At 43.2% G+C, this 23,061-nt stretch overlaps 1 protein-coding gene across 2 annotated transcripts in view; it reads right to left on the bottom strand.

The window, feature by feature from the left end:
* The window catches only part of LOC126172520 (actin-interacting protein 1), a 178,119-nt gene that overhangs the window by 146,098 nt on the left and 8,960 nt on the right, over positions 1–23,061 (bottom strand). For both annotated transcript variants that reach the window (XM_049920890.1, XM_049920889.1), the window contains exon 4: positions 12,728–12,875. In XM_049920890.1, coding sequence (XP_049776847.1) covers positions 12,728–12,875 — 148 coding nt within the window. The remainder of the gene's footprint in view (positions 1–12,727; positions 12,876–23,061) is intronic.

Raw genomic sequence — 23,061 nt, 5'->3', positions numbered from 1 at the left:
GTTGAAGGAGGCGACGAAAGCGAACTCCAGGGGGTAGCAGGGCAGAGACATACAACCCATATTGATGGTCAAGAGAGTCGTCAAAAAAGGAACGATAAGACGAGTGGTCGGGCATTGACAGTAGCCGACAGGCATACCGACAAAGCAGTATATCGCGCCGGTAGGCGAGTAGCAATTCACCAGCTTCAGCATGAAGACTCTCGATGGGACTAGTATAAAATGCTCCGATCGCAAGACGTAAACCCCGATGTTGTATGGAGTTGAGGCGGCGTAAGATGGATGGCCGTGCAGAGGAGTATATGAAGCTCCCATAATCCAGCTTGGAGCGGACGATCGACCGATATAGGCGAAGTAGGACAGTTTGATCCGCTCCCCACGACATACCACTGAGAACACGGAGGACATTTAGAGAATGGGTACAACGGGCAGCCAAATATGACACATGTGGAGACCAGCTAAGTTTCCTGTCAAATGTAAGACCTAAAAATTTTGTTGTCTCCATGAATGGGAGAGCAACGGGACCGAGTCGTAAGGACGGTGGGAGAAACTCTTTGTAGCGCCAGAAGTTAATACAGACCGTCTTCTCGGCAGAAAAATGGAAGCCGTTGGCGACACTCCAGGAGTAAAGACGGTCAAGAGAACGCTGAAGACAGCGCTCCAGGAAACATGTACGCTGCGCGCTGCAATAGATGGTAAAATCGTCCACGAAAAGGGAGCCTGAAACATCAGCTGGGAGGCAATCCATTATTGGATTGATCGCTATGGCGAAGAGAGCGACGCTCAAAACTGAGCCCTGTGGCACCCCATTCTCTTGGCGAAAGGTGTCTGACAGGACAGAACCCACACGTACCCTGAACTGTCGATCCATTAAAAAGGAACAAATAAAAAGAGGGAGGCGACCGCGAAAGCCCCATGTATGCATGGTGCGGAGAATGCCCGCCCTCCAACAGGTGTCGTAAGCCTTCTCCAAATCAAAGAACACAGCTGCGGTCGGGCGCTTCCGCAAGAAGTTATTCATAATGAAGGTCGACAAGGTAACCATATGGTCAACAGCAGAGCGGCGCATACGAAATCCACATTGTAAATTGGTAAGTAGGCGTCGAGACTCGAGCAGCCAAACCAACCGAGAGTTAACCATTCACTTCATCACCTTACAGACACAGCTGGTAAGCGAGATGGGTCGATAACTGGAAGGCAAGTGCTTGTCCTTCCCCGGCTTAGGAATCGGGACAATAATAGACTCGCGCCAGCATGCGGGAACATGTCTCTCAATCCTGATGCGATTGTAAGTACGAAGAAGGAAACCTTTACCCGCAGGAGAAAGGTTCTTCAGCATCTGAATATGAATAGAATCAGGCCCTGGAGCGGAGGACCGTGATCGGCCAAGTGCGTTTTCGAGTTCCCGCATGGTGAATGGGGCATTATAACTTTCACAATTCGAGGAGCGGAAGTTAGGTGGCCTAGCCTCCTCTGCCTGTTTGCGGGGGAGGAAGGCAGGGTGGTAATGAGCGGAGCTCGAAACCTCTGCGAAAAAGTGGCCGAAGGCATTGGAGACATCCTCAGGGGCCACAAGGACGTCATTCGCGACCATCAAGCCAGAAACTGGTGAGTGGACCTTAGTGCCAGATAGCCGGCGCAGGCTACCCCAGACAACAGAAGAAGGAGTAAAACTGTTGAAGGTGCTTGTGAAAGCAGCCCAGCTGGCTTTCTTGCTTTCTTTAATAATACGACGACACTGTGCACGTAATCGTTTATAATTGATACAATTCGCCACTGTAGGGTGGCGTTTAAAGGTGCGTAAAGCACGTCGGCGAGCATGCAAAGCGTCTCTACATGCTGCGGTCCACCAGGGGACCGGTACGCGACGTGGAGAAGAAGTAATGTGAGGGATGGAATATTCAGCAGCAGCGAGAATGACTTCCGTGAGGTGTGCGACCTGACGATCGCAGCTTGTGAAGGTTTGATCCTGAAAGGTCGCCCTGGAAGAGAAGAGCCCCCAGTCTGCTTTGGAGATGTTCCCACTAGATGAGCACGGAGAGGGGGTATGCTGCAGGAGATGGATAACACACGGGAAGTGGTCGCTCGAATATGTATCAGAAATTGCATACCACTCAAACCGGCGTGCAAGTTGGGTAGTAAATATAGAGAGGTCTAAATGGGAATAGGTGTGAGATGTGTCCGAAAGAAAAGTAGGGGCGCCAGTATTGAGGCAGACAAGATTGAGCTGGTTGAAAAGGTCTGCTAACAAGGAGCCCCTCGGGTAGGATGCTGGAGAGCTCCAAAGGGGATGGTGGGCATTGAAGTCTCCAGTTAACAAAAATGGTGCAGGTAGCTGAGCAATAATTTGCATCATGTCTGCCCTGGTAACGGCAGACGACGATGGAGTGTAAACGGTACAAATGGAAAATGTAAAAGTGGGGAGAGTAATTCGGATGGCAACTGCCTGCAGGCCGGTGTGCAATGTGATGGGATCGTAGTAAATATCATCCCGGACCAGCAACATAACCCTTCCATGAGCCGGAATACCTACCACAGGGGGTAGGTCAAAACGCACAGAGGTGTAGTGTGCCAAGGCAATTTGATCGCATGGGCGTAGCTTCGTTTCCTGGAGGGCCACGACGATCGGACGGTGCAAGCGGAGCAGCAACTTCAAGTCCTCTCGGTTGGAGCGAATGCTGCGAATATTCCAGCGAATAAGTGCCATCGTAAGAAGAAAAGGAATATGAAAGAAGGGGTCACCTCGAAGGCCGCTGAGGGTCTGGCTTCGAGCAAGCACTGCCGCCGCTATCAGTAGGCCGACAGTCATCGTCCATTGGTTCTATAGGTTCATCGGCCATCTTGGTAAGATGGCCGGGAGGGGGAGCTTCCTCCGCCGGTGAACAGCCAGATGTTCGGCTACCAGCGGTGCGGCCAGGTGAAACGGATGACGGCCTGGGGCGGCAACCGCTGGATGGCGCAGGAGAAGAAATGCGCCGTGGCGGAGAAGGAGAACTGCGCTTTCTATGAGCCTTTTTGGAAGGTCGTTTGGTGGAAGTACTGGTCGATGGCTGGGAGGTCGAGGTACGTAGGAAGTCTGCACGGGACGGTTCCTTCTTGAAGGCCCGTGCATCTGACTTCTGGGTCTTCATCTTAGCAGAAGCTGATGAAGGGGCTTGTGTCTGTGGGGTGATGGGAGGAAGAGGAGACGTCGACCGTGCGATCTTAGCACTGGCCGAACGGATGACCGTGGTGCTGAAGGTCAGATCGCATGTCTGGGTTGCCACCTCCCCGGTAGTCCAAGGAGAGGCGAGGACAGTACTGTATTTCCCCGCTGGGAGCAGCGTGGACTTCCTACCAGCAAATAGCTTGCGAGCAGCCAAGGTGGACACTTTCTCTTTGACCCGAATTTCTTGGATACAGCGTTCTTCCTTATAGATGGGACAGTCGCGGGAGGACACTGCATGGTCACCCTGACAGTTCACACAACGAGGAGACGGAGGTGGACAGTCACCCTCATGGGCATCCCTGCCACAAGTGACACATTTAGCCGCATTGGAACAAGACTGGCGAGTGTGATTAAAACGCTGACACTGGTAGCAGCGCATAGGTGTCGGGACATAGGGGTGAACGGAAATAACCTCGTAGCCCGCTTTGATGCGCGATGGCAGCTGAACACTATCAAAGGTCAAGAAAAGTGTCCGGGTCGGTACAAGGTCATTGTTAACCTTTTTCATGACCCTATGGACAGCCGTCACGGCCTGCTCAGCGAGGAAAGACTGAATCTCCTCATCAGTCAATCCGAGGAGAGATCTAGTATAGACCACACCACAAGACGAATTCAAAGTTCGGTGAGTCTCCACCCGGACAGGGAACGTGTACAGGAGTGTGGCTCGAAGCAGTTTCTGTGCCTGAAAGGCACTCTCAGTTTCTAGTAACAAGGTACCATTACGCAACCTGGTACAAGACTTAACAGTACCGGCTATGGCATCTACGCCCTTCTGGATAACGAAAGGGTTGACAGAGGAAAAATCCTTGCCGTCTTCAGATCGAGAAACGACGAGGAACTGTGGGGCAGGCGGTAGTACTTTTGTCACTGGTGGCTGGTCAAGTTTCCGTTTGTGGGCAGAAGTCGAGAGAGAAGAAGAGAAATCCATTGCGGAGGAATCCCCCATGATTGCCAGTGTCTCCGATAGCGCGCTCCTTCCTTATGGGGACCCTCTCAGAGGGCACTCCCGCTTAGGTGAATGTTTACACCTCAGGTCACACCTCCCGAGAAACAGATGGAGGGACCAATCGGCATGGTCAGAAGGTATCAGCTCAGGCAATCACCCCTCCCTGGGCCTGGCCTTTACCAGGGGGTACGTGCGTGCCTTACTTGTCTACCCAGGGCAGGGAATTACGCGTTACCCCGTCACCGGCTACGCGTGCGAACGCATGGGTCTGCCTTCAGGCGCGCACAGGGAGGAAGGAAGAAGAGGAAAAAGAAGAGAGAGGACAGACTGTCGCAAACGCCGAGGCGGAGACCAGAGAAGGCAAGGAGAAGGCGGCAAGGAGAAGGCGGCAAGGAGAAGGCGGCAAGGGAAAGAGTAAAGAAGACAATGAGATGGAGGAGAACAAAGAAAGGAACAAACCAAAGGAAGGAAGAAACGAGGAGTGAAAAACCAAAAAGACCACAAATATAGTTCATGGAACCGTCCGTTTCCGGACGCAGGAGCTAACTACCCCCTTGAGGGGGAGGGACTCCTTTTAGTCGCCTCTTACGACAGGCAGGAATACCGCAGGCCTATTCTAACCCCCGAACCCGCAGGAGGTAACGGGCTTACTGAACACCTTAATAAGACCTTGGCCAACATGCTATTAATGTTCATCAGTGTTGAGCACAGCAACTGGGATGAGCTACTACCTTTCGTGACGTTTGCCTACAACACTGCCAAACAAGACACCAAAGGATTTATGCCATTTTTCCTGGTGCATGGGCGTGAGGCGACTATGATGATGGACACTGTTTCTGTTACATCCTGATGACATGGAAAACGACTACATCGGCCACGTGCTAACCAAAGCTGATGCAGCTTGGCAATTAGCTCGACTTCCAACATTGCAGGCTCAAGAAAATGATCGCTGAAGGTATGACGCGAGCTACTGCCCTGTTGTGTACCAGCCTGGCGACCTCGTCTGGATCTTCACTCCTGTTCGGAAGATTGGTCTCTCTGAGAAGCTCCCCAGGTGCTACTTTGCACCTTCTAAGGTTGTAAGACAGTTGTCTGATGTTACTTATGAAGTTTGAGATTTCGACCCCGACACAAGACGACAAAAGATCAGAGATACGGTCCACATCCTTTGAATGAAGCGCTATAAGGATCCTACCACCCAGGGTAAATTCAAAGCTCCAGCAGCAGGCAACAAGCGGAAAGATGATGAAGAGCATAGTGGCAAAAAGAATTCTGAGAAGATCACCACCAGGGCGAGCATCAGTCATCGGAAGTCTGAGTATACAGGACCGTTGACTTGTTCCCGGAATAAGAGGACGTAACACTGAGACGCTATTTTCTAAGGAGGGAGCAATGTCGCAGAAGAAGCTGAGTACTACCGTGGTGTAGTGGTTACGATACTGAACTGTTGAATGAAGGGTTTTGAGTTCAAAACTCACCTGGATTGTACCATTTTAATTTCTGTATTTGGTTCGAGTACATCCTAGAAGTATCCACAAATGTCAAGAATCATTGTACTGGAATGTTTTGCAGCTGTGTATATACTGTATGTGTTCTGGCTGGAGGCAGTTCGCTCCACGCTGTTTTATGTGCAAGTGCTGAATAAACCTTTGTTAAGTGAAGTTAGTGTTCATCATTCATCTAATTACACCTTCTTCTACATGACAATATAAACAAATATTTCCATCACGGGTTATTCTACCACATTTCCCTAACAACGGCATTGTGTGATCATATTGCAGAAATTTAAAGCGCCATATTGTTTAAGAATGTAAAACATGATATTAAGCTGAATGTACCTAGCCATTATGTGCTCTGGCATGAATGTTCCATGGAATATGTATATATATATAAACTTTAAGAAGAAACCACATTCGAAGAAATGGTATTTGAAGCACCAAAAATGAGGCAAACGCATTGAACCAGGTCATTTCTGCAGCTGACGAAACTGTATTGTGGAATCATACTTCCACTAGACAACTGAAGCCAAGACAAATATCTTGTAAGCATTTCACGGAAAAGGTACTGTCATGAAATATGCCAAATTTAAGTAAATAAAAATAGTGGGCATATTTCAAATACAAGAGTAAACTTTGCTGGTTTTACTTGTCCACCTTTTGCATTTTTCCATTACATTATGGATGTCAATTATGCCTTCCTGATACCACTCCTCCTCGAATTTCTCTTTAGGCGTTTCCAATAACGTCTGCAAGTGGTTAGACCCTTATTTTTCAAATGTAGATTGTACTTCAGGGTGTCATACGGCTTAGTTCATGAAGTTTCTGTAGGATATTCTCCAAGAAACTTTGCTGCTTGAAGTCCAGTGGCCTATTGAGAAGTCAACATTTCTACCAACAAAATCCCATTTCTAAAGTTCACTTATTTTTAAGATTCAGTATACCTTTATGACTTCAGCTTTTTCCACATAAGCAGTTTCTGTCCTATTAGAACTACTTTCAGATTTCTTCCTACCAGATTTCCTAGAAATCAATGGCACACCCAGTCCATTGAGAGTAGGAGAACAATTTTAAGGCTCCACAACACCCCGGTGATATCAACAAAACTGGAAGTTTACGCAGGCAGAGCCTCACTAGAGCAACCCTACTATTACTGAAATGCAACAAGGTGTACTTGTGTGTGTTCAGCAACAAAATCTATCAGCATTTTAAATAAAGGATTCTACCATGCTTTAAAAAATGGATAATCCAGGATAGAGTAATGACAATATTATGAAACGGATAGTTGTTACTCACTATAAAGCAAAGATGCTGAGTCATAGATTGTCAAACAGCTTGACAGTCTTTTTGTAGTCTCTATCTGTGATTCCACATCTTCACTATATGGTGAGTAGCACCTATCCTTTCTATAAAATTGTCATTCTTTCTTCCTTGTAATCTAGTCGGTTAAGCCAAGATTACTACCATTCTTTTTGACACACAACACACTTCCATCACACTCAATGGCAATCACTGATTGATGTACATGAGTTAGTGGTACATGAGCAGGAGCTGAGTTGGCAAACAACCAGCTCAGGAATATCAGGATCTGTACCCAGCAAGGGTTGGCCTAGTTCATCAAGCTGCTCAAAATTTAAGATCATCCAGGTGGCACATGTTGTTTATCCAAATTCTATAGATGCAGAGATACTCTGCAAATGGCCATATGGTCTGTGGGTTGGGGTACCTTGAACCACTACTAGTCATTTCCTTTCCACTGGTAAATAAAGCGAGGGGAAAATACCATCTATATACCTCCTTATGAGCCCTAATTTCTCTTATGTTTGTGGTCTTTATGCAAAGTGTACACTGATGACAGTAGAATGTGCAACGTACCTTTTACTCCTTGAAATTGAAAACTCTAAAAACACTCGCATAAAAAGTTGAAATTTTATCACTCTCTTGTCTGTCTTATCATCAGACTTTTGTATATAATGCAAGTTATTCCTTTGTAGATTCTAATTGGTTTTGTGCCATCTGTGTTTAATTCATGGTGGTCATCTAGTTACTGACTAAGGATCAACAACTGTTGCATTAATGTAATTATTTATCCATTCCTTATAACGACAAAAAAAGTATTTAAATGTGACACTGTCATAAAAGCTTACTTAAAAACAGAATCAGCCCTAATTTTTTTAAAAAGTCTCCTCACACACTTACTATGAACAAAAATCTTACATATTAAACGAACTGCATATATGATCAATGTTGCTGTTATTCTTAAATCATCTTCAAAACCTTATGTTGTACAATTTTCTGAGTTTATCATTTACACCTCCACCAGCCACAACAAGATTGAATGCCGCATGCTAGTATCACAGGCACTTGACACAGTAGCTTAAATATGTAACTAAAGCTGAGGACAAAGAGGAAATTGTGACAACCTGGTGGCTGGAATGAGCACCTTGGAAATTGAGTACAGAACATGGAAAGGGGAGGGAGAGGGGAGTCGAGAGGGAGCTCTACAAACACAGACTAAAGGAGACTGAGGGCCTTCAGGAGAGTATCGAGTCGGATATCAGCTGGTCTACTCAATTTTGGGCAATATACAAACAATCTGAACTGTTAGTTGTGCAACAGAGTTGAGTGACAGGGTGAATATGCATCTGACAAACCTGTTGTCATCTAACCCGCAGCGGTGGGACACCAGCTTCCAACAGGAGGAGGCTGTTAACAGGGTTGTAGGGAAGGCTCCCTTGCCAACTATACACCAGTGTGGTGAACAGGATCCAGCAAGCTCAGAGCGGATGGTGCTGCAGACCAATAGGCCAGGCAACCATAGACCACGTGGGATAAAATCAGCACTCAGTAAAATCTCAGAATAACTATGCAGTCTGTGACCCACAGAGAACATTTAGGTTCCTCATGCAGGGAGGAGGAGGAGAGTAGTGTTTAACGTCCCGTCCTCATGCAGGTTGCCTTGAGCTGGCAGACATGAGGCAGCCAAGTTAGCTTCTTGTCAAGCAAAATACCTAATAACTGAGGAGATTCAATGACTTCAAGTAACTGCTCACCAAAATAAACTTCTGGTTGCAGATGCACAGTCTGGAGTTGGCAAAAAAGCACAACTCGTGATTTTGCAGGAGAAAATTGATAGCCATGATTCACCGGCCCAGTCATGAAGTGTGAAGTTGGTGCTCAGTGGTGCACAGTGATGTAGAGGCATAGTGCAGATAAATATCATTCGCACACAGTTCTGTAGAGACTGTGGGACCCACCACATCTATGATACCATCAATGGCAAAAGCAAACAGTGTTACATTCAGAATCCATCCCTAAGGGACTACAGTTCCTTGTACATATTGGTTGCTAAGAGTTGAACCTATCTGGAGCCAAAAAAGCCACAGAGATATGGGATTCTGGATGAAAATGGGAAACTGCCCTGGAAAACCCATTCCTGCACTGTACACAGAATGTGATGTTGCCAGGTGGTATCATACGCCTTCTGTAGAACAATGAGCATTGCAATCAGATTTTGGCCATGCACGAAAGTGCTTCACACTGAAGATTCTAGACAGATCTGGTGATCTGTGATGGACAAGAAAACCCAAAAGCCACTTTGGAATCGCGATATATGGCCTCCAGCTTCGAGGCACCAACAAAGATGTCAGTTGACCATTCATTCAGATAACTTACACAGCCCACTTATCAAAGACATTGGCCAGTAATTAAGTTAAAATATGTGGGACCTTTCCCAGTTTCTCAACAGGAATAATAATACCTTCCTGCCATTGTGAGAGAAATTCTCCATCCTGCCACCATTAGAAAGCCCGAGGATATGTTTCACGTTGTCAGCTTGAAGATGTTTGAGCAAATTGGTTCGAGGTTTTGTTGGGTCCAGATGCCATATCTTGACACACTACCACAGTGCTGTGAAGCTCCCATTCACTAAAAGAAACTTCGTATGACAGAGAGGCAAAACATTCAGCAAGTACCACGCAGTCAGAGCAGATGTTACCATTTACAAGGATGCCAAGAACTGCTATAGGTGCTGGATGGTCACAAATGCGGCGGAGTTTAGTCCATATTTGGCACGATGGGGTGTGGGATAATATAGATGATATGTATTCCACTTTTGGATCTGCAGCTCTTGTCTTTCTATTCAAGTTTGTAGTTAAATTATAGGATACAGGTTCCGCCTTTATGCAAAAAGACTATTTTTTTTACCCAAACACATTTCGGAACCTCTGTGTGTTTTGTTTATTGAAAACTGTAAAAAGTGGACAAATTTTGGGTTTTAACTGATCTAACGAAGTGAGGCCAAAGAAAGTGTTTTTCTTTTTTTTTGTTTTGCTTGTTACAGTGTTTTTACATTACATGATTTTGCAGGACCATCAGTGTGGTGTCCTGCACTGATAGCTCTTCATATGGATGCATTAACTCTCCAATGAAATTAGCATTTACATTGTTTGGTTTGCAGATGATAAGCTACCAAACTTGGTTTCTTCCCCAATGGCGATGGCATCATCTGGCAGGATGAATGTACATGTTACAAGGCCACAAGGATGCTACAGCAGTTTGAGGAGTACTGTAGAGAAATAAAGTTGATGTGTTGGCCTCCAAATTCTTGTGCTCTGAACCCAATGAAACACGCCTGGGACACAATCGGATGCCAGCTCCTTTGAGCCAACAAACCCGCATCCCATAATATACAGGAACAATGGGATCTGTGTGTAGACATCTATTCTCAAATACATTTGGAAACCTATCAAGAACTTGTTGAAGCCATGCCATGCAGAGTTGCTGCTGTATTGAATTTCAACACGCTATGCATTGCAGACCAACATGCTTTTAAGCAGGTGGTCATAATGTCTTGCTCATCAGTTACTTTAACTGCAAAAAATTGCCGTGATAACTACTCAGAATTTACAACCACATTCTCAGTATAACATTATCATGACCACTTTTATCCATCCAATTCCTGTGCATCGATTGTTTATCACCAACTGGAGCAATATATTTGTATTCTGCGTCCAGATGACTTGCATTACAGCAATGCAGCTTGTGATATACTAAAAAGTTTTGTGTGTGTGTGTGTGTGTGTGTGTGTGTGTGTGTGTGTGTGTGTAACAAATTGTACTAACAGTTTTTAACAGTGTACATTTGTTTTAATTTATAAGATTGTGCACCCAACCATAAATAACTTCTTACAGAAGCAAATGGAATGGTTTATCTTATAATGTAACTGGGATGTTGTTAGATCTTGTCCTTGCCATTTACCTGCATTCAGGCACAGGATGTGAAAAATAGGCACTATTGTCAGTACATACAACTGCAGCTCATGGCAATCTTGCATACAGGGCACTTCCAATTCAAGGTTGTACACACACTAATCTTTTCATGTGTCGCCAAGACAATGATGAAATGTGCAAAGCCTGTGCAGATGGAATCAAACGCAACGGACAAAAATATGTTTACGACAGGGTCACCATTAACTGTTGTAGCACTAACTAGACAAATTACAATTCAGTGAATCACACAAATTCAATGCTACGCAACAACAACTGATGAGCAGCCATGTCATACAGAAACACATTCTTAATTTGGAGCCATGTCCCTATACTTTTAATTCTGTTCACCACACATCACAAGGACAAAAATTGATGTGGGGGTAGGAACACCAGGAATGGACACAAGCATGGAATAATACTGCTTGGACTGATAAAGTTACGAAATACATCAACAACAGTCTACAAATATATAAAAATTCTCATGCAGTGAAGCATCCCACTTGTCAACAGGGCGCCATTCCAGGCAGGTGGTGGAGGTATTCTCATGTGGGCGATGTTTACTCCAGATGAACTGGGACCCATGACATGTCTGCTACTGTTCACAGTGTCAAACAGTAGAGAAAACTACTAATAGTCACACACAATATCCATTTCTTTGAAAACAGAAAAAAAAACTCTACGCACCTGCTGATCTCTTCCAAACTGAGTCAGCAAATTTTTATGAAAGCTCCATGGACATCTTGAATCTCAGAACATATTCTGAGCTCATACATAATGAGCTATCTTGAACAGAATGACTTCCTCAATGCCAACCAGCATGGATTTTGAAAACATTGACCACATGAAACCCAACTCTTATTTTTCTCACATGACATACTGAAAGCTTTGAATCAAGGCAACCAGATAGATGCTGTATTTCTTGATATCTGAATACATTTGATTCAGTATCACAGCTACAGTTATAGTATAGATATAGATGCAGATGTAGACATGGGAGTTCTTTTGTGACCCTCCATGTCACTAATTTTATCCTACTGAGAACATCTTGGACAATATCAAGTGCTGAAATCTAGTTCAAAGCAGTTTTTGTGTGTTATCGGCTGTGGTTAAACAGTCCCAATCTGAAAACACTTTAGATGTTACACAGAGTCCATGCCCCAATGCCACAGAAAATTTCTGTTGTCTTTAAGGTGAAAGGGGGAAAAAGACACTACTAGGTAGGTGAGTTGAATTCAGTTGCTCAGAGAGCATACTCATTGTTAAAATATAAGTCAGTTATAAAAGCAAATGCTTTGTAAATATTCTCACAACAAATGTCAGTTTTACTGTGTAATTGCAGAAACTATGAAATACACCCATAATTAAATATATTACAGTACTGTAATTGGATTTTACCTTCACTAAAGTTTGTATATCTCTGGTTTATTGTCTGTGCACTTACAAATTTGAAACATAAAATATAAATTAAGAGTTCTATACAACTAATCAAGTATGAACAATAAAAACTGATGCACAACTGCAGCACTACTTCTTAAGCTTGTTGCTTGTAGGAGAGAATAATTTTGTCTCCTATGACCTAAACCATAAACTGCAGTCGTCAAATGCAATAGAAGCAAACTCCCATAAAAGCTACCTGTTAATAATACCCTGTATTCTTGCTGATAATATCCATTTAGCATAAATAGTGAAAATATACAAAAACTGAACACACATTCAATGGAATTAGAAAAAACTGTTAACATATAAAATACTAATATTGTAGGTCCTCATAACAAATAAAACTATTAGTACAAGATAATTTGTATGTTACCTTTCCCTTCCTTCTCCAACAACAACAATGCGTTGGTTGTCAGGAGACCATGAAATATCTTTAATGGGTCCGCCAAATGGTTGGAACTCATTTTTCAGTAAATGTTCCTTGTTAACTGTGTCCCAGATTCTAATTTTACCCGACTGATCTAAATTTCAAACAGACAAAGATAAAATGTAGTTAGTCACTTGTCTTACCCAAAGTACAGCTGACAAGGAAGGTATATTAGGATTCAACATCCCATCGATGAAGTTATTAGAGTGTGAATATAACATTGCATGGGCCCATGATGGGAACTGCCTTGAGCACTTTAAGCAAAATCACAAAAAAGCTGGTAAGCCAAATAGGAATTTGAACTCTGTTCTCCCCACATGAAAACATAGCGTGCCTTTACCTCAGAACATTCAGTCAGCAATACAAACTTTATAATTTTTCCTCCTAAGGTCTTAATACTGTGCACTGCAAAGCTTAAGACCAAGACTTCCTTTATTGTTTAATACATGTGGAATCGCAATATGGAGTAATAAAGAAGAAGCTGAAATAGTGAAAAAGGTGAAGAAGATGTAAAGATATCATCTTCACAGTACACGACAGAAGTCACTTTTAAACATAGATAAAAAATGAAACCTTAAAGAAATGGCAACAGAGATTCCAATAACAGAATGATCATCTAGGATCTGTATCCACATATCTCAATGAGACTCTTCAAGGTCCTAGAATCAGGTCACATTAGCACCTTCCCCCTTCCCCCACCACGACTACATAACGGAAAAATACATAGCAAAGAGACGTCCACAGGGCTCTATATTTGGACTGGAGTTCTGGGATACTGACTTGGAAACTTTATTACAGAAAATAAGTAACTATCCCTACTAGAAGGGTGCATGTATACTCTAGTGACTTGATGATAGTAGTAACAGGTATTACTAGGGCAGAATTAGAAACAAATAGTCAATATATTAAGGCACTGCTTCGCCCAAACATTAAAAAGCTACAAATAAAACAATATGGTCCACAAACGGAAAATATCATGACAACCAAAAATAAGAATAAATAATTCTCTGACCAAGACATATGTTGTTGAAAGGTACTATCAGACGTATGTTAACGTGAAGCAAAATTTTCATAAATGTATATAAATTTTCTGCTAACAAGTTCTTAATCTAATGAACAAAATTCCAATAATCAGCAAAAATAAGTTCATCTACCTCTAGAAATCATTAGACTGTATTATAAAACTAAACTTGTTTCCATAGTACGTTACACTGCAAATGTGTGGGTAATATGGCACAATGGACTAACTTTTAACTAGCTCTATGCAGAGTGCAGAGAAGCATGTTACTGAGATTTACATGTGGGTACAGGACCACTTCCATATAAGATTTTTTTCACGATATTAAGACTATGTCACTCAGATCTAGTAATTAGAAAAAAGTGAGCCCAACACTGGTCACGAGGAAGGATACAGAAAAAGCAACGGACATATTAAGGCAAAGAGCCAAATCCAAGGAAGAAATTATGTATAATGCAAGCACGGAAGAAGGGTTGGCATGAAGAACCAACAGGATGACAAAGCTCAGAGTTCTTTCATAGTGTGAAGGAAAGATTTCAGATGAAGTACAATCCTTCCTCAAAGAGTATAATAAATTTTCTAACTCCACATATCTCAACAAAACACCATATGAACTTAATAGTAACAGTATGCCGCGAAACTGGAACGCTGGACCATACTGTTTGACACTGTATTTATTTCAGTGACACCACAATATATGAAAAAGTTGGAACAGGGGATGAGACAGCACACATCATCATGATGAATCAGATACAGCACAAGTTAAATAAACTAACCAAAAAGGTATCCAAGAGACAACTGGAGATTAACTTCACAGACAAGAGCGGAGTAATATAAATTCACTATAAGGAATTAATTATGCAACTAAATACAAGCAAAGATTGCAGGGTATACAGGGTGTTACAAAAACGTACGTCCAAACTTTCTGGAAACTTTCCTCACACACAAAGAAAGAAAATATGTTACGTGGACATGTGTCCGGAAACGCTTACTTTCCACGTTAGAGCTTCTTTTATTACTTCTCTTCAAATCACATTAATCATGGAATGGAAACACACAGCAACAGAACGTACCAGCGTGATTTCAAACACTTTGTTACAGGAAATGTTTAAAACGTCCTCCGTTAGCGAGGATACATGCATCCACCCTCCGTTGCATGGAATCCCTGATGCGCTGATGCAGCCCTGGAGAATGGCGTATTGTATCACAGCCGTCCACAATACGAGCATGAAGAGTCTCTACATTTGGTACCGGGGTTGCATAGACAAGAGCTTTCAAATGCCCCCATAAATGAAAGTCAAGAGGGTTGAGGTCAGGAGAGCGTGGAGGCCATGGAATTGGTCCGCCTCTACCAATCCATCAGTCACCGAATCTGTTGTTGAGAAGCGTACGGACACTTCGACTGAAATGTGCAGGAGCTCCATCATGCATGAACCATATGTTGTGTTGGGGCACATGTTCTAGCAGCACAGGTAGAGTATCCCATATGAAATCATGATAACGTGCTCCATTGAGCGTAGGTGGAAGAACATGGGGCCCAATCAAGGCACCACCAACAATGCCTGCCCAAATGTTCACAGAAAAGCTGTGTTGATGACGTGATTGCACAATTGCGTGCGGATTCTCATCAGCCCACACATGTTGATTGTGAAAATTTACAATTCGATCACGTTGGAATGAAGCTTCATGCGTAAAGAGAACATTTGCACTGAAATGAGGATTGACACATTGTTGGATGAACCATTCGCAGAAGTGTACCCGTGGAGGCCAATCAGCTGCTGATAGTGCCTGCACACGCTGTACATGGTACGGAAACAACTGGTTCTCCCGTAGCACTCTCCATACAGTGATGTGGTCAGCGTTACCTTGTACAGCAGCAACTTCTCTGACGCTTACATTAGGGTTCCCATCAACTGCACGAAGAATTGCCTTGTCGTTCTAGGTCTTACCCAGTCGCGAGTCATAGGCTGGAATGTTCCGTGCTCCCTAAGACGCCGATCAATTGCTTCGAATGCCTTTTGTCAGGACACCTTCGTTCTGGAAATCTGTCTCGATACAAACGTACCGCGCCACGACTATTGCCCCGTGCTAATCCACACATCAAATGGGCATCTACCAACTCCGCATTTGTAAACGTTGCACTGACTGCAAAACCACGTTCGTGATGAACGCTAACCTGTTGACACTACGTACTGATGTGCTTGATGCTAGTACTGTAGAGCAATGATTCGCATGTCAACACAAGCACCGAAGTCAACATTACCTTCCTTCATTTGGGCCAACTGGCAGTGAGTCGAGGAAGTACAGTAAATACTGTGGAAACTAAAATGAGCTCTAACATGGAAATCAAGCATTTCCGAACACATGTCCACATAACATCTTTTCTTTATTTGTGTGTGAGGAATGTCTCCTGAAAGTTTGGCTGTACCTTTTTATAACACCCTGTATATGTTGAGCTGAATGTGGTGGAGTGACAAGGTTTCTGTGGACCCCATGTCTGTCATTTGCAACATGCCGCAGTACAGTGACACAGTAAGCAAAGTACATTAGAAGATTTGATACTCACCACTGTTGCAGTGTATGTCCATATTGGAGTCACAGAGGCTATTTCACCCTCAGAGGAAGTGTTTCACAAAGTGGTAGAGAGAGAATGTGTTGCAGACAGTGGAAACTTTTAAAGAAATGCTGATATTACCAAATTTGAACTATTTCGTATCCTCAGTGGGCTATGACATTGAGATCAAGATGGGGAAGGATGCACTGGTGTTGGGCATAGAGGGTTGTTTGGTTTTGCATCCGCACCATGGGCACCATGGACTTCACATCAGTTGACAAAGACCTCAGGCGCTGTAAGCTAGGAGGAAAGTGTGCATGCTATCCTACACAAATTGTATTGAGGTTTCTGACAATTGTATGCTGCCGTGTTGTCCTCCATAATTTCATCATCAGTGTGCAAGTCACTGAGGCAGCGTTGAATAAAAAGGCTTGTATTATACAGGGTGAGTCACCTAATGTTACCGCTGGATATATTTCGTAAACCACATCAAATACTGACGAACCGATTACACAGACCGAATGTGAGGAGAGGGGCTAGTGTAATTGTTTAATACAAACCATACAAAAATGCACGGAAGTATGTTTTTTAACACAAACCTACGTTTTTTTAAATGGAACCACATTAGTTTTGTTAGCACATCTGAACATATAAACAAATACGTAATCAGTGCCGTTTGTTGCATTGTAAAATGTTAATTACATACGGAGATATTGTAACCTAAAGTTGACACTTGAAACATTGTCCTCACTTCATTGCAGGGGCCCAAACAGCTGCAACATAAATCGCGTTTCTACAGAATGATCTGCCAACGTTGCTCGAAAATGTCCCACTGGAAACGCGTCGACGTATGTGGTATCAGCATGATGGTGCACCTGCACATTCTGCAATTAACACTAGGCTGACCCTTGACAGGATGTTCGACGGGCATTTCATAGGACGTGGAGGACGCATAAATTGGCCAGCCCGTTCTTCTGATCTTACACCTCTGGACTTCTTTCTGTGGGGTACGTTAAAGGAGAATGTGATGTGCCTACAACCCCAGAGGATATGAAACAACGTATTGTGGCAGCCTGCGGCGACATTACACCAGATGTACTGCGGCGTGTACGACATTCATTATGCCAGAGATTGCAATTGTGTGCAGCAAATGATGGCCACCACATTGAACATCTATTGGCCTGACATGTCGGGACACACTCTATTCCAATCCGTAATTGAAAACGGAAACCACGTGTGTATGTGTATCTCACCCCTCATGGTAATGTACATGTGCGTCAGTGAAAAAGACCAATAAAAAGGTGTTAGCACGTGGACGTAATGTGCTGTTCCAGTCTCTTCTGTACCTAAGGGCCATCACAATTCCCTTTGGATCCCTATGTAATTCGGTGCTCTCCGATACACACAATCGAACAGCGGAGGAGTGGTACTCAAGCGTCAACTTTAGATTACAATATCTCCGGATGTAATTAACATTTTACAATGCAACAAACGGCAATGATTACGTATTTGTTTATATGTTCAGATGTGCTAACAAAACTAATGGGGTTCCATTTAAAAAAACGTAGGTTTGTGTTAAAAAACATACTTCCGTGCATTTTTTTTATGGTTTGTAGCAACCAATTACACTAGCCCCTCTCCTCACGTTCGGTCTGTGGAATCTATTCGTCAGTATTTGATGTGGTTTACGAAATATATCCAGCAGTAATGTTAGGTGACTCACCCTGTATGGCTGAACTACCCCAATTAGCATCTACTGGCTAGTAATGCAACTGATCATTTCATTTTTTTTCCCCTGCCCTCGACCACTTGGTACTTACAGCCACTAGCTGTTTTTTCAGACACTGACCTGAGGCACTCCCATACCTGGGCAGTGTGGTGATAACAGAAACACTATGCTAGTGCCAGATAAGCTGTAAACCTCGTGATTATATATATATATATATATATATATATATATATATATATATATAAAGAAAGATGATGAGACTTACCAAACAAAAGCGCTGGCAGGTCGATAGACACACAAACAAACACAAACATACACACAAAAATCTAGCTTTCGCAACCAACGGTTGCCTCGTCAGGAAAGAGGGGAGGAGAAGGAAAGACAAAAGGATATGGGTTTTAAGGGAGAGGGTAAGGAGTCATTCCAATCCCGGGAGCGGAAAGACTTACCTTAGGGGGAAAAAAGGACAGGTATACACTCGCGCGCGCGCACACACACACACATATCCATCCTCATATACACAGCTTTTTACCTTAGGGGGAAAAAAGGACAGGTATACACTCGCGCACACACACACACACATATCCATCCTCATATACACAGACACAAGCAGACATTTGTAAAGGCAAAGAGTTTGGGCAGAGATGTCAGTCGGGGCGGATGTACAAAGGCAAAGATGATGTTGAAAGACAGGTGAGGTACGAGCGGCGGCAAATTGAAATTAGAAATTAGCGGAGATTGAGGCCTGGCGGATAGCGAGAAGAGAGGATATGCTGAAGGGCAAGTTCCCATCTCCGGAGTTCTGACAGGTTGGTGTTAGTGGGAAGTATCCAGATAACCCGGACGGTGTAACACTGTGCCAAGATGTGCTGGCCGTGCACCAAGGCATGTTTAGCCACAGGGTGATCCTCATTACCAACAAACACTGTCTGCCTGTGTCCATTCATGCGAATGGACAGTTTGTTGCTGGTCATTCCCACATAGAACGCTTCACAGTGTAGGCAGGTCAGTTGGTAAATCACGTGGGTGCTTTCACACGTGGCTCTGCCTTTGATCGTGTACACCTTCCGGGTTACAGGACTGGAATAGGTGGTGGTGGGAGGGTGCATGGGACAGGTTTTACACCGGGGGCGGTTACAGGGGTAGGAGCCAGAGGGTAGGGAAGGTGGTCTGGGGATTTCATAGGGATGAACTAAGAGGTTGCGAAGGTTAGGTGGACGGCGGAAAGACACTCTTGGTGGAGTGGGGAGGATTTCATGAAGGATGGATCTCATTTCAGGGCAGGTTTTGAGGAAGTCGTATCCCTGCTGGAGAGCCACATTCAGAATCTGATCCAGTCCCGGAAAGTATCCTGTCACAAGTGGGGCACTTTTGGGGTTCTTCTGTGGAAGGTTCCAGGTTTGAGGAGATGAGGAAGTGGCTCTGGTTATTTGCTTGTGTACCAGGTCGGGAGGGTAGTTACAGGATGCAAAAGCTGTTTTCAGGTTGTTGGTGTAATGGTTCAAGGATTCCGGACTGGAGCAGATTCGTTTGCCACGAAGACCTAGGCTGTAGGGAAGGGACCGTTTGATGTGGAATGGGTGGCAGCTGTCATAATGGAGGTACTGTTGCTTGTTGGTGGGTTTGATGTGGACGGACGTGTGAAGCTGGCCATTGGACAGGTGGAGGTCAACGTCAAGGAAAGTGGCATGGGATTTGGAGTAGGACCAGGTGAATCTGATGGAACCAAAGTGTATATGAGGATGGATATGTGTGTGTGTGCGCGCGAGTGTATACCTGTCCTTTTTTCCCCCTAAGGTAAGTCTTTCCGCTCCCGGGATTGGAATGACTCCTTACCCTCTCCCTTAAAACCCATATCCTTTTGTCTTTCCTTCTCCTTCCCTCTTTCCTGACGAGGCAACCGTTGGTTGCGAAAGCTAGAGTTTTGTGTGTATGTTTGTGTTTATTTGTGTGTCTATCGACCTGCCAGCGCTTTTGTTGGGTAAGTCTCATCATCTTTCTTTTTAAATATATTTTTCCCACGTGGAATGTTTCCCTCTATTATATTCATATATATATATATATATATATATATATATATATATATTGAAATAAAGTGCAGTGAAGAAAGAATTGAGATTTCACCAGCAATTAGTAAACAGTTAGCAAGTTGATAATTTTAGTTAATAAGTAGAGTTATCTTCGTAAATAATAAATTAGCTGGAAACTATTATCTCTGAAAATAGTTACTAAATGAAATTGTAAAGAACAGTTATACACAATAAAAAGTTACAGTCTTCTTTAGTTTCCTGGCAGCAAAACTATTTAAATACCAGCCATTAATAATTAAAAAAAAGTAAATGATTAAATAAGTAAATAAATAAATGTTCCACGTAATAAGCATATGTTACTTCAATTTTCAGAGCATCACAAAGAAAATCAAATACAGTGGTTACATAAAATGAATTCTTAGTCCAAGCTGAATGTTAAAGTAACAACAAACATAGCCACTATCAGAATTCTGTGTCTCAGAATATGCACAAGCTGAACCACTATAAGCTTCAGCAGTTTGCTATGGCAGTTATCTAAAGTTTGGCAATCTTCTCTGTCTGTATGTTACAAAAAGTTCAGTCATAATTTATTTCACTTTCTGATATGTCAGACAGTAATTCTGTCCAAAACGATTAGCAAGCAAGTTTATGCTTGGTTCCCACCTTACAAGCCTCGGTTCTCTGGGATCTTCCATTCGCAGAGCACATTATAGGGACCAACACTCCCACTGCGTTGACCATTTCTGCTCACTGGCTATTGCTCACTGCTATGCTGAATATAAAATTACTGTGCCGGACCTGTCGTCTAGTACAGTGTCTTTGACTACTAATCAAAACATCATCGTTCTTGGGTTCAAATCACAGCAATGCTAAGTGTGGTGTGATGATACTGTGATTACAACTGCACACTGAAAAGTTGCTTCAATAGCACAGACTTGCAGTTTAATAATATGGAAGTAGTATTCATGTAATGAATAAGTAACCTGTGAATCTGCAGACTTGCTGAAACACTCTGAGCTATATAATTATGAGGTTACACAACATTCGAGAAATGATTGTGAAGGGATACCAAGGGTCAGATGTTAGAGATTCCGAAATACACTGTGATAATCAAGGAAGTATCATCTGCACAAGTTCTATGCCAACATGGCTATACACTGAGGTGACAAAAGACATGAGATAGTGATATGCACATACACAGATTGCAGTAGTACCATGTATACAAGAGTGCTGCAACGACAGAGCTGTCATTTGTACTCAGGTGATTCATGTGAAAAGTTTCCAATGTGATTATGGCCGCACGACAGGAATTTTGGAAATTGTTAGAGAATTCAGTATCCCTAGAGCCACAGTATCAAGAAAGTGCCGAGAATACCAAATTTCAAGCATTACCTCAAGGCACTCGGAGCAGTAACGTCTGCAAAGAGTTGTCGGTGCTAACAGACAAGCAACACTGCATGAAATAACCACAGACATCAATGTAAGATGTACAACGAACATATCCATTATAACAGTGCAGCCAAATACTGCGCTAACGGGCTACGGCAGCAGACGACAGACATGAGTGCCTTTCTAACAGCATGATGTCACCTGAAACACCTCTCCTGGGCTCTGACCACATCAGTTGGACCATAGATGAATGAATATTGTGGTCTGGCCAGATGAGTAATGGTTTCAGTTGGTAAGAGATGATGGTAGGGCTCGAGTGTAGTGCAGACCCATCTTGTCAACAAGGCACTGTATAAGCTGATGGTAGCTCCATAATGATGTGGACTGTGTTTACATGGAATGGACTGGGTCCTTTGGTCCAAGTGAACTGATCACTGATTGGAAATGGTTATGTTCGGCTACTTGCAGGCCATTTTCCGCCATTGATGGACTTTTATGGATGTATGCACCATGTCATCGGTCCACAATTGGTTTGAAAAACATTCTGGACATTTCAAGCAAACGATCTGGCCATCCACATTACCAAACCTGAATCCCATCGAACATTTATGGGACATAACCAAGAGATCAGTTTGTGCACAAAATCCTGCTCTGGTAATCTCGTAATTATAGATAGCTCTAGAGGCAGCATGGCTGAATAATTCAGCAAGGACCTTACAAGGACTTGACAAGAGACTTCCAAGGACTTGAGAAGTCAGACATGATATCAGGAAGTATCCCATGACTTTTGTCGTCTCAGTGGAATTAAATAGGAATGTCATTATTCACTGCAATGTTACTGCCAACTCCTTTTTACTCTCTGACCTTATTTTTAATCATTGCTTTTAATGTTCACTTGTTTTTTCTAGAACTGTTTGCACTCTTGTGTGCACATGTAAATGTTGCAAATAAAATAGTTATACTAAAACCACAACATTTTTGGTGAGCAGCAGCTGTGCTGCATAACAAACTACATACGAAAAAACTGCATCAACTGTGACACACATCCTGCATGTACTGAATGTTAACTATCTAATGCCGACTGCCGATGTGACTGTGAATTCAGCCACACGACGTAAGTCAAACCACCACCATTCCAGCAAGAAAATCCTATTCTATGATTTGCATAATCCGAAGGCCCGTTTTTGTTAGCCCACATAACTTCCAATGAAGCAAGTATAGTTACAATGTCAATGCTGTTAATGACATGACAACGTAAGTCCAGGATATTTTGGCCTCACCTCCAGGTGCTAATAAATACACTGCCATTAAAAAGGCTCCAGGCAGTCACTTGTGTCAACCTGGAGTCAAAAAATTAGAAAAGATACTCCACACTTAGTCAGGTGATCACAGCCCTTCGCAATTTCTGTGTTGCCTATGGACCCTGGCGAGAAATGCTGTTTATGAAGATATTCTACAAAACAATTAGCTGTTGCACCTACCATCTCTCACAGGGAAAATATTTACTGTATGTGGCAACAACCCCGACACAAAGACAAAAAGCAGACCGTATTATCGAGA

This window comes from Schistocerca cancellata, chromosome 1, assembly GCF_023864275.1.
Source record: "Schistocerca cancellata isolate TAMUIC-IGC-003103 chromosome 1, iqSchCanc2.1, whole genome shotgun sequence".
NCBI classification, from domain to species: Eukaryota; Metazoa; Arthropoda; class Insecta; order Orthoptera; family Acrididae; genus Schistocerca; species Schistocerca cancellata.
This window is presented reverse-complemented; position numbering and strand designations above follow the sequence as displayed.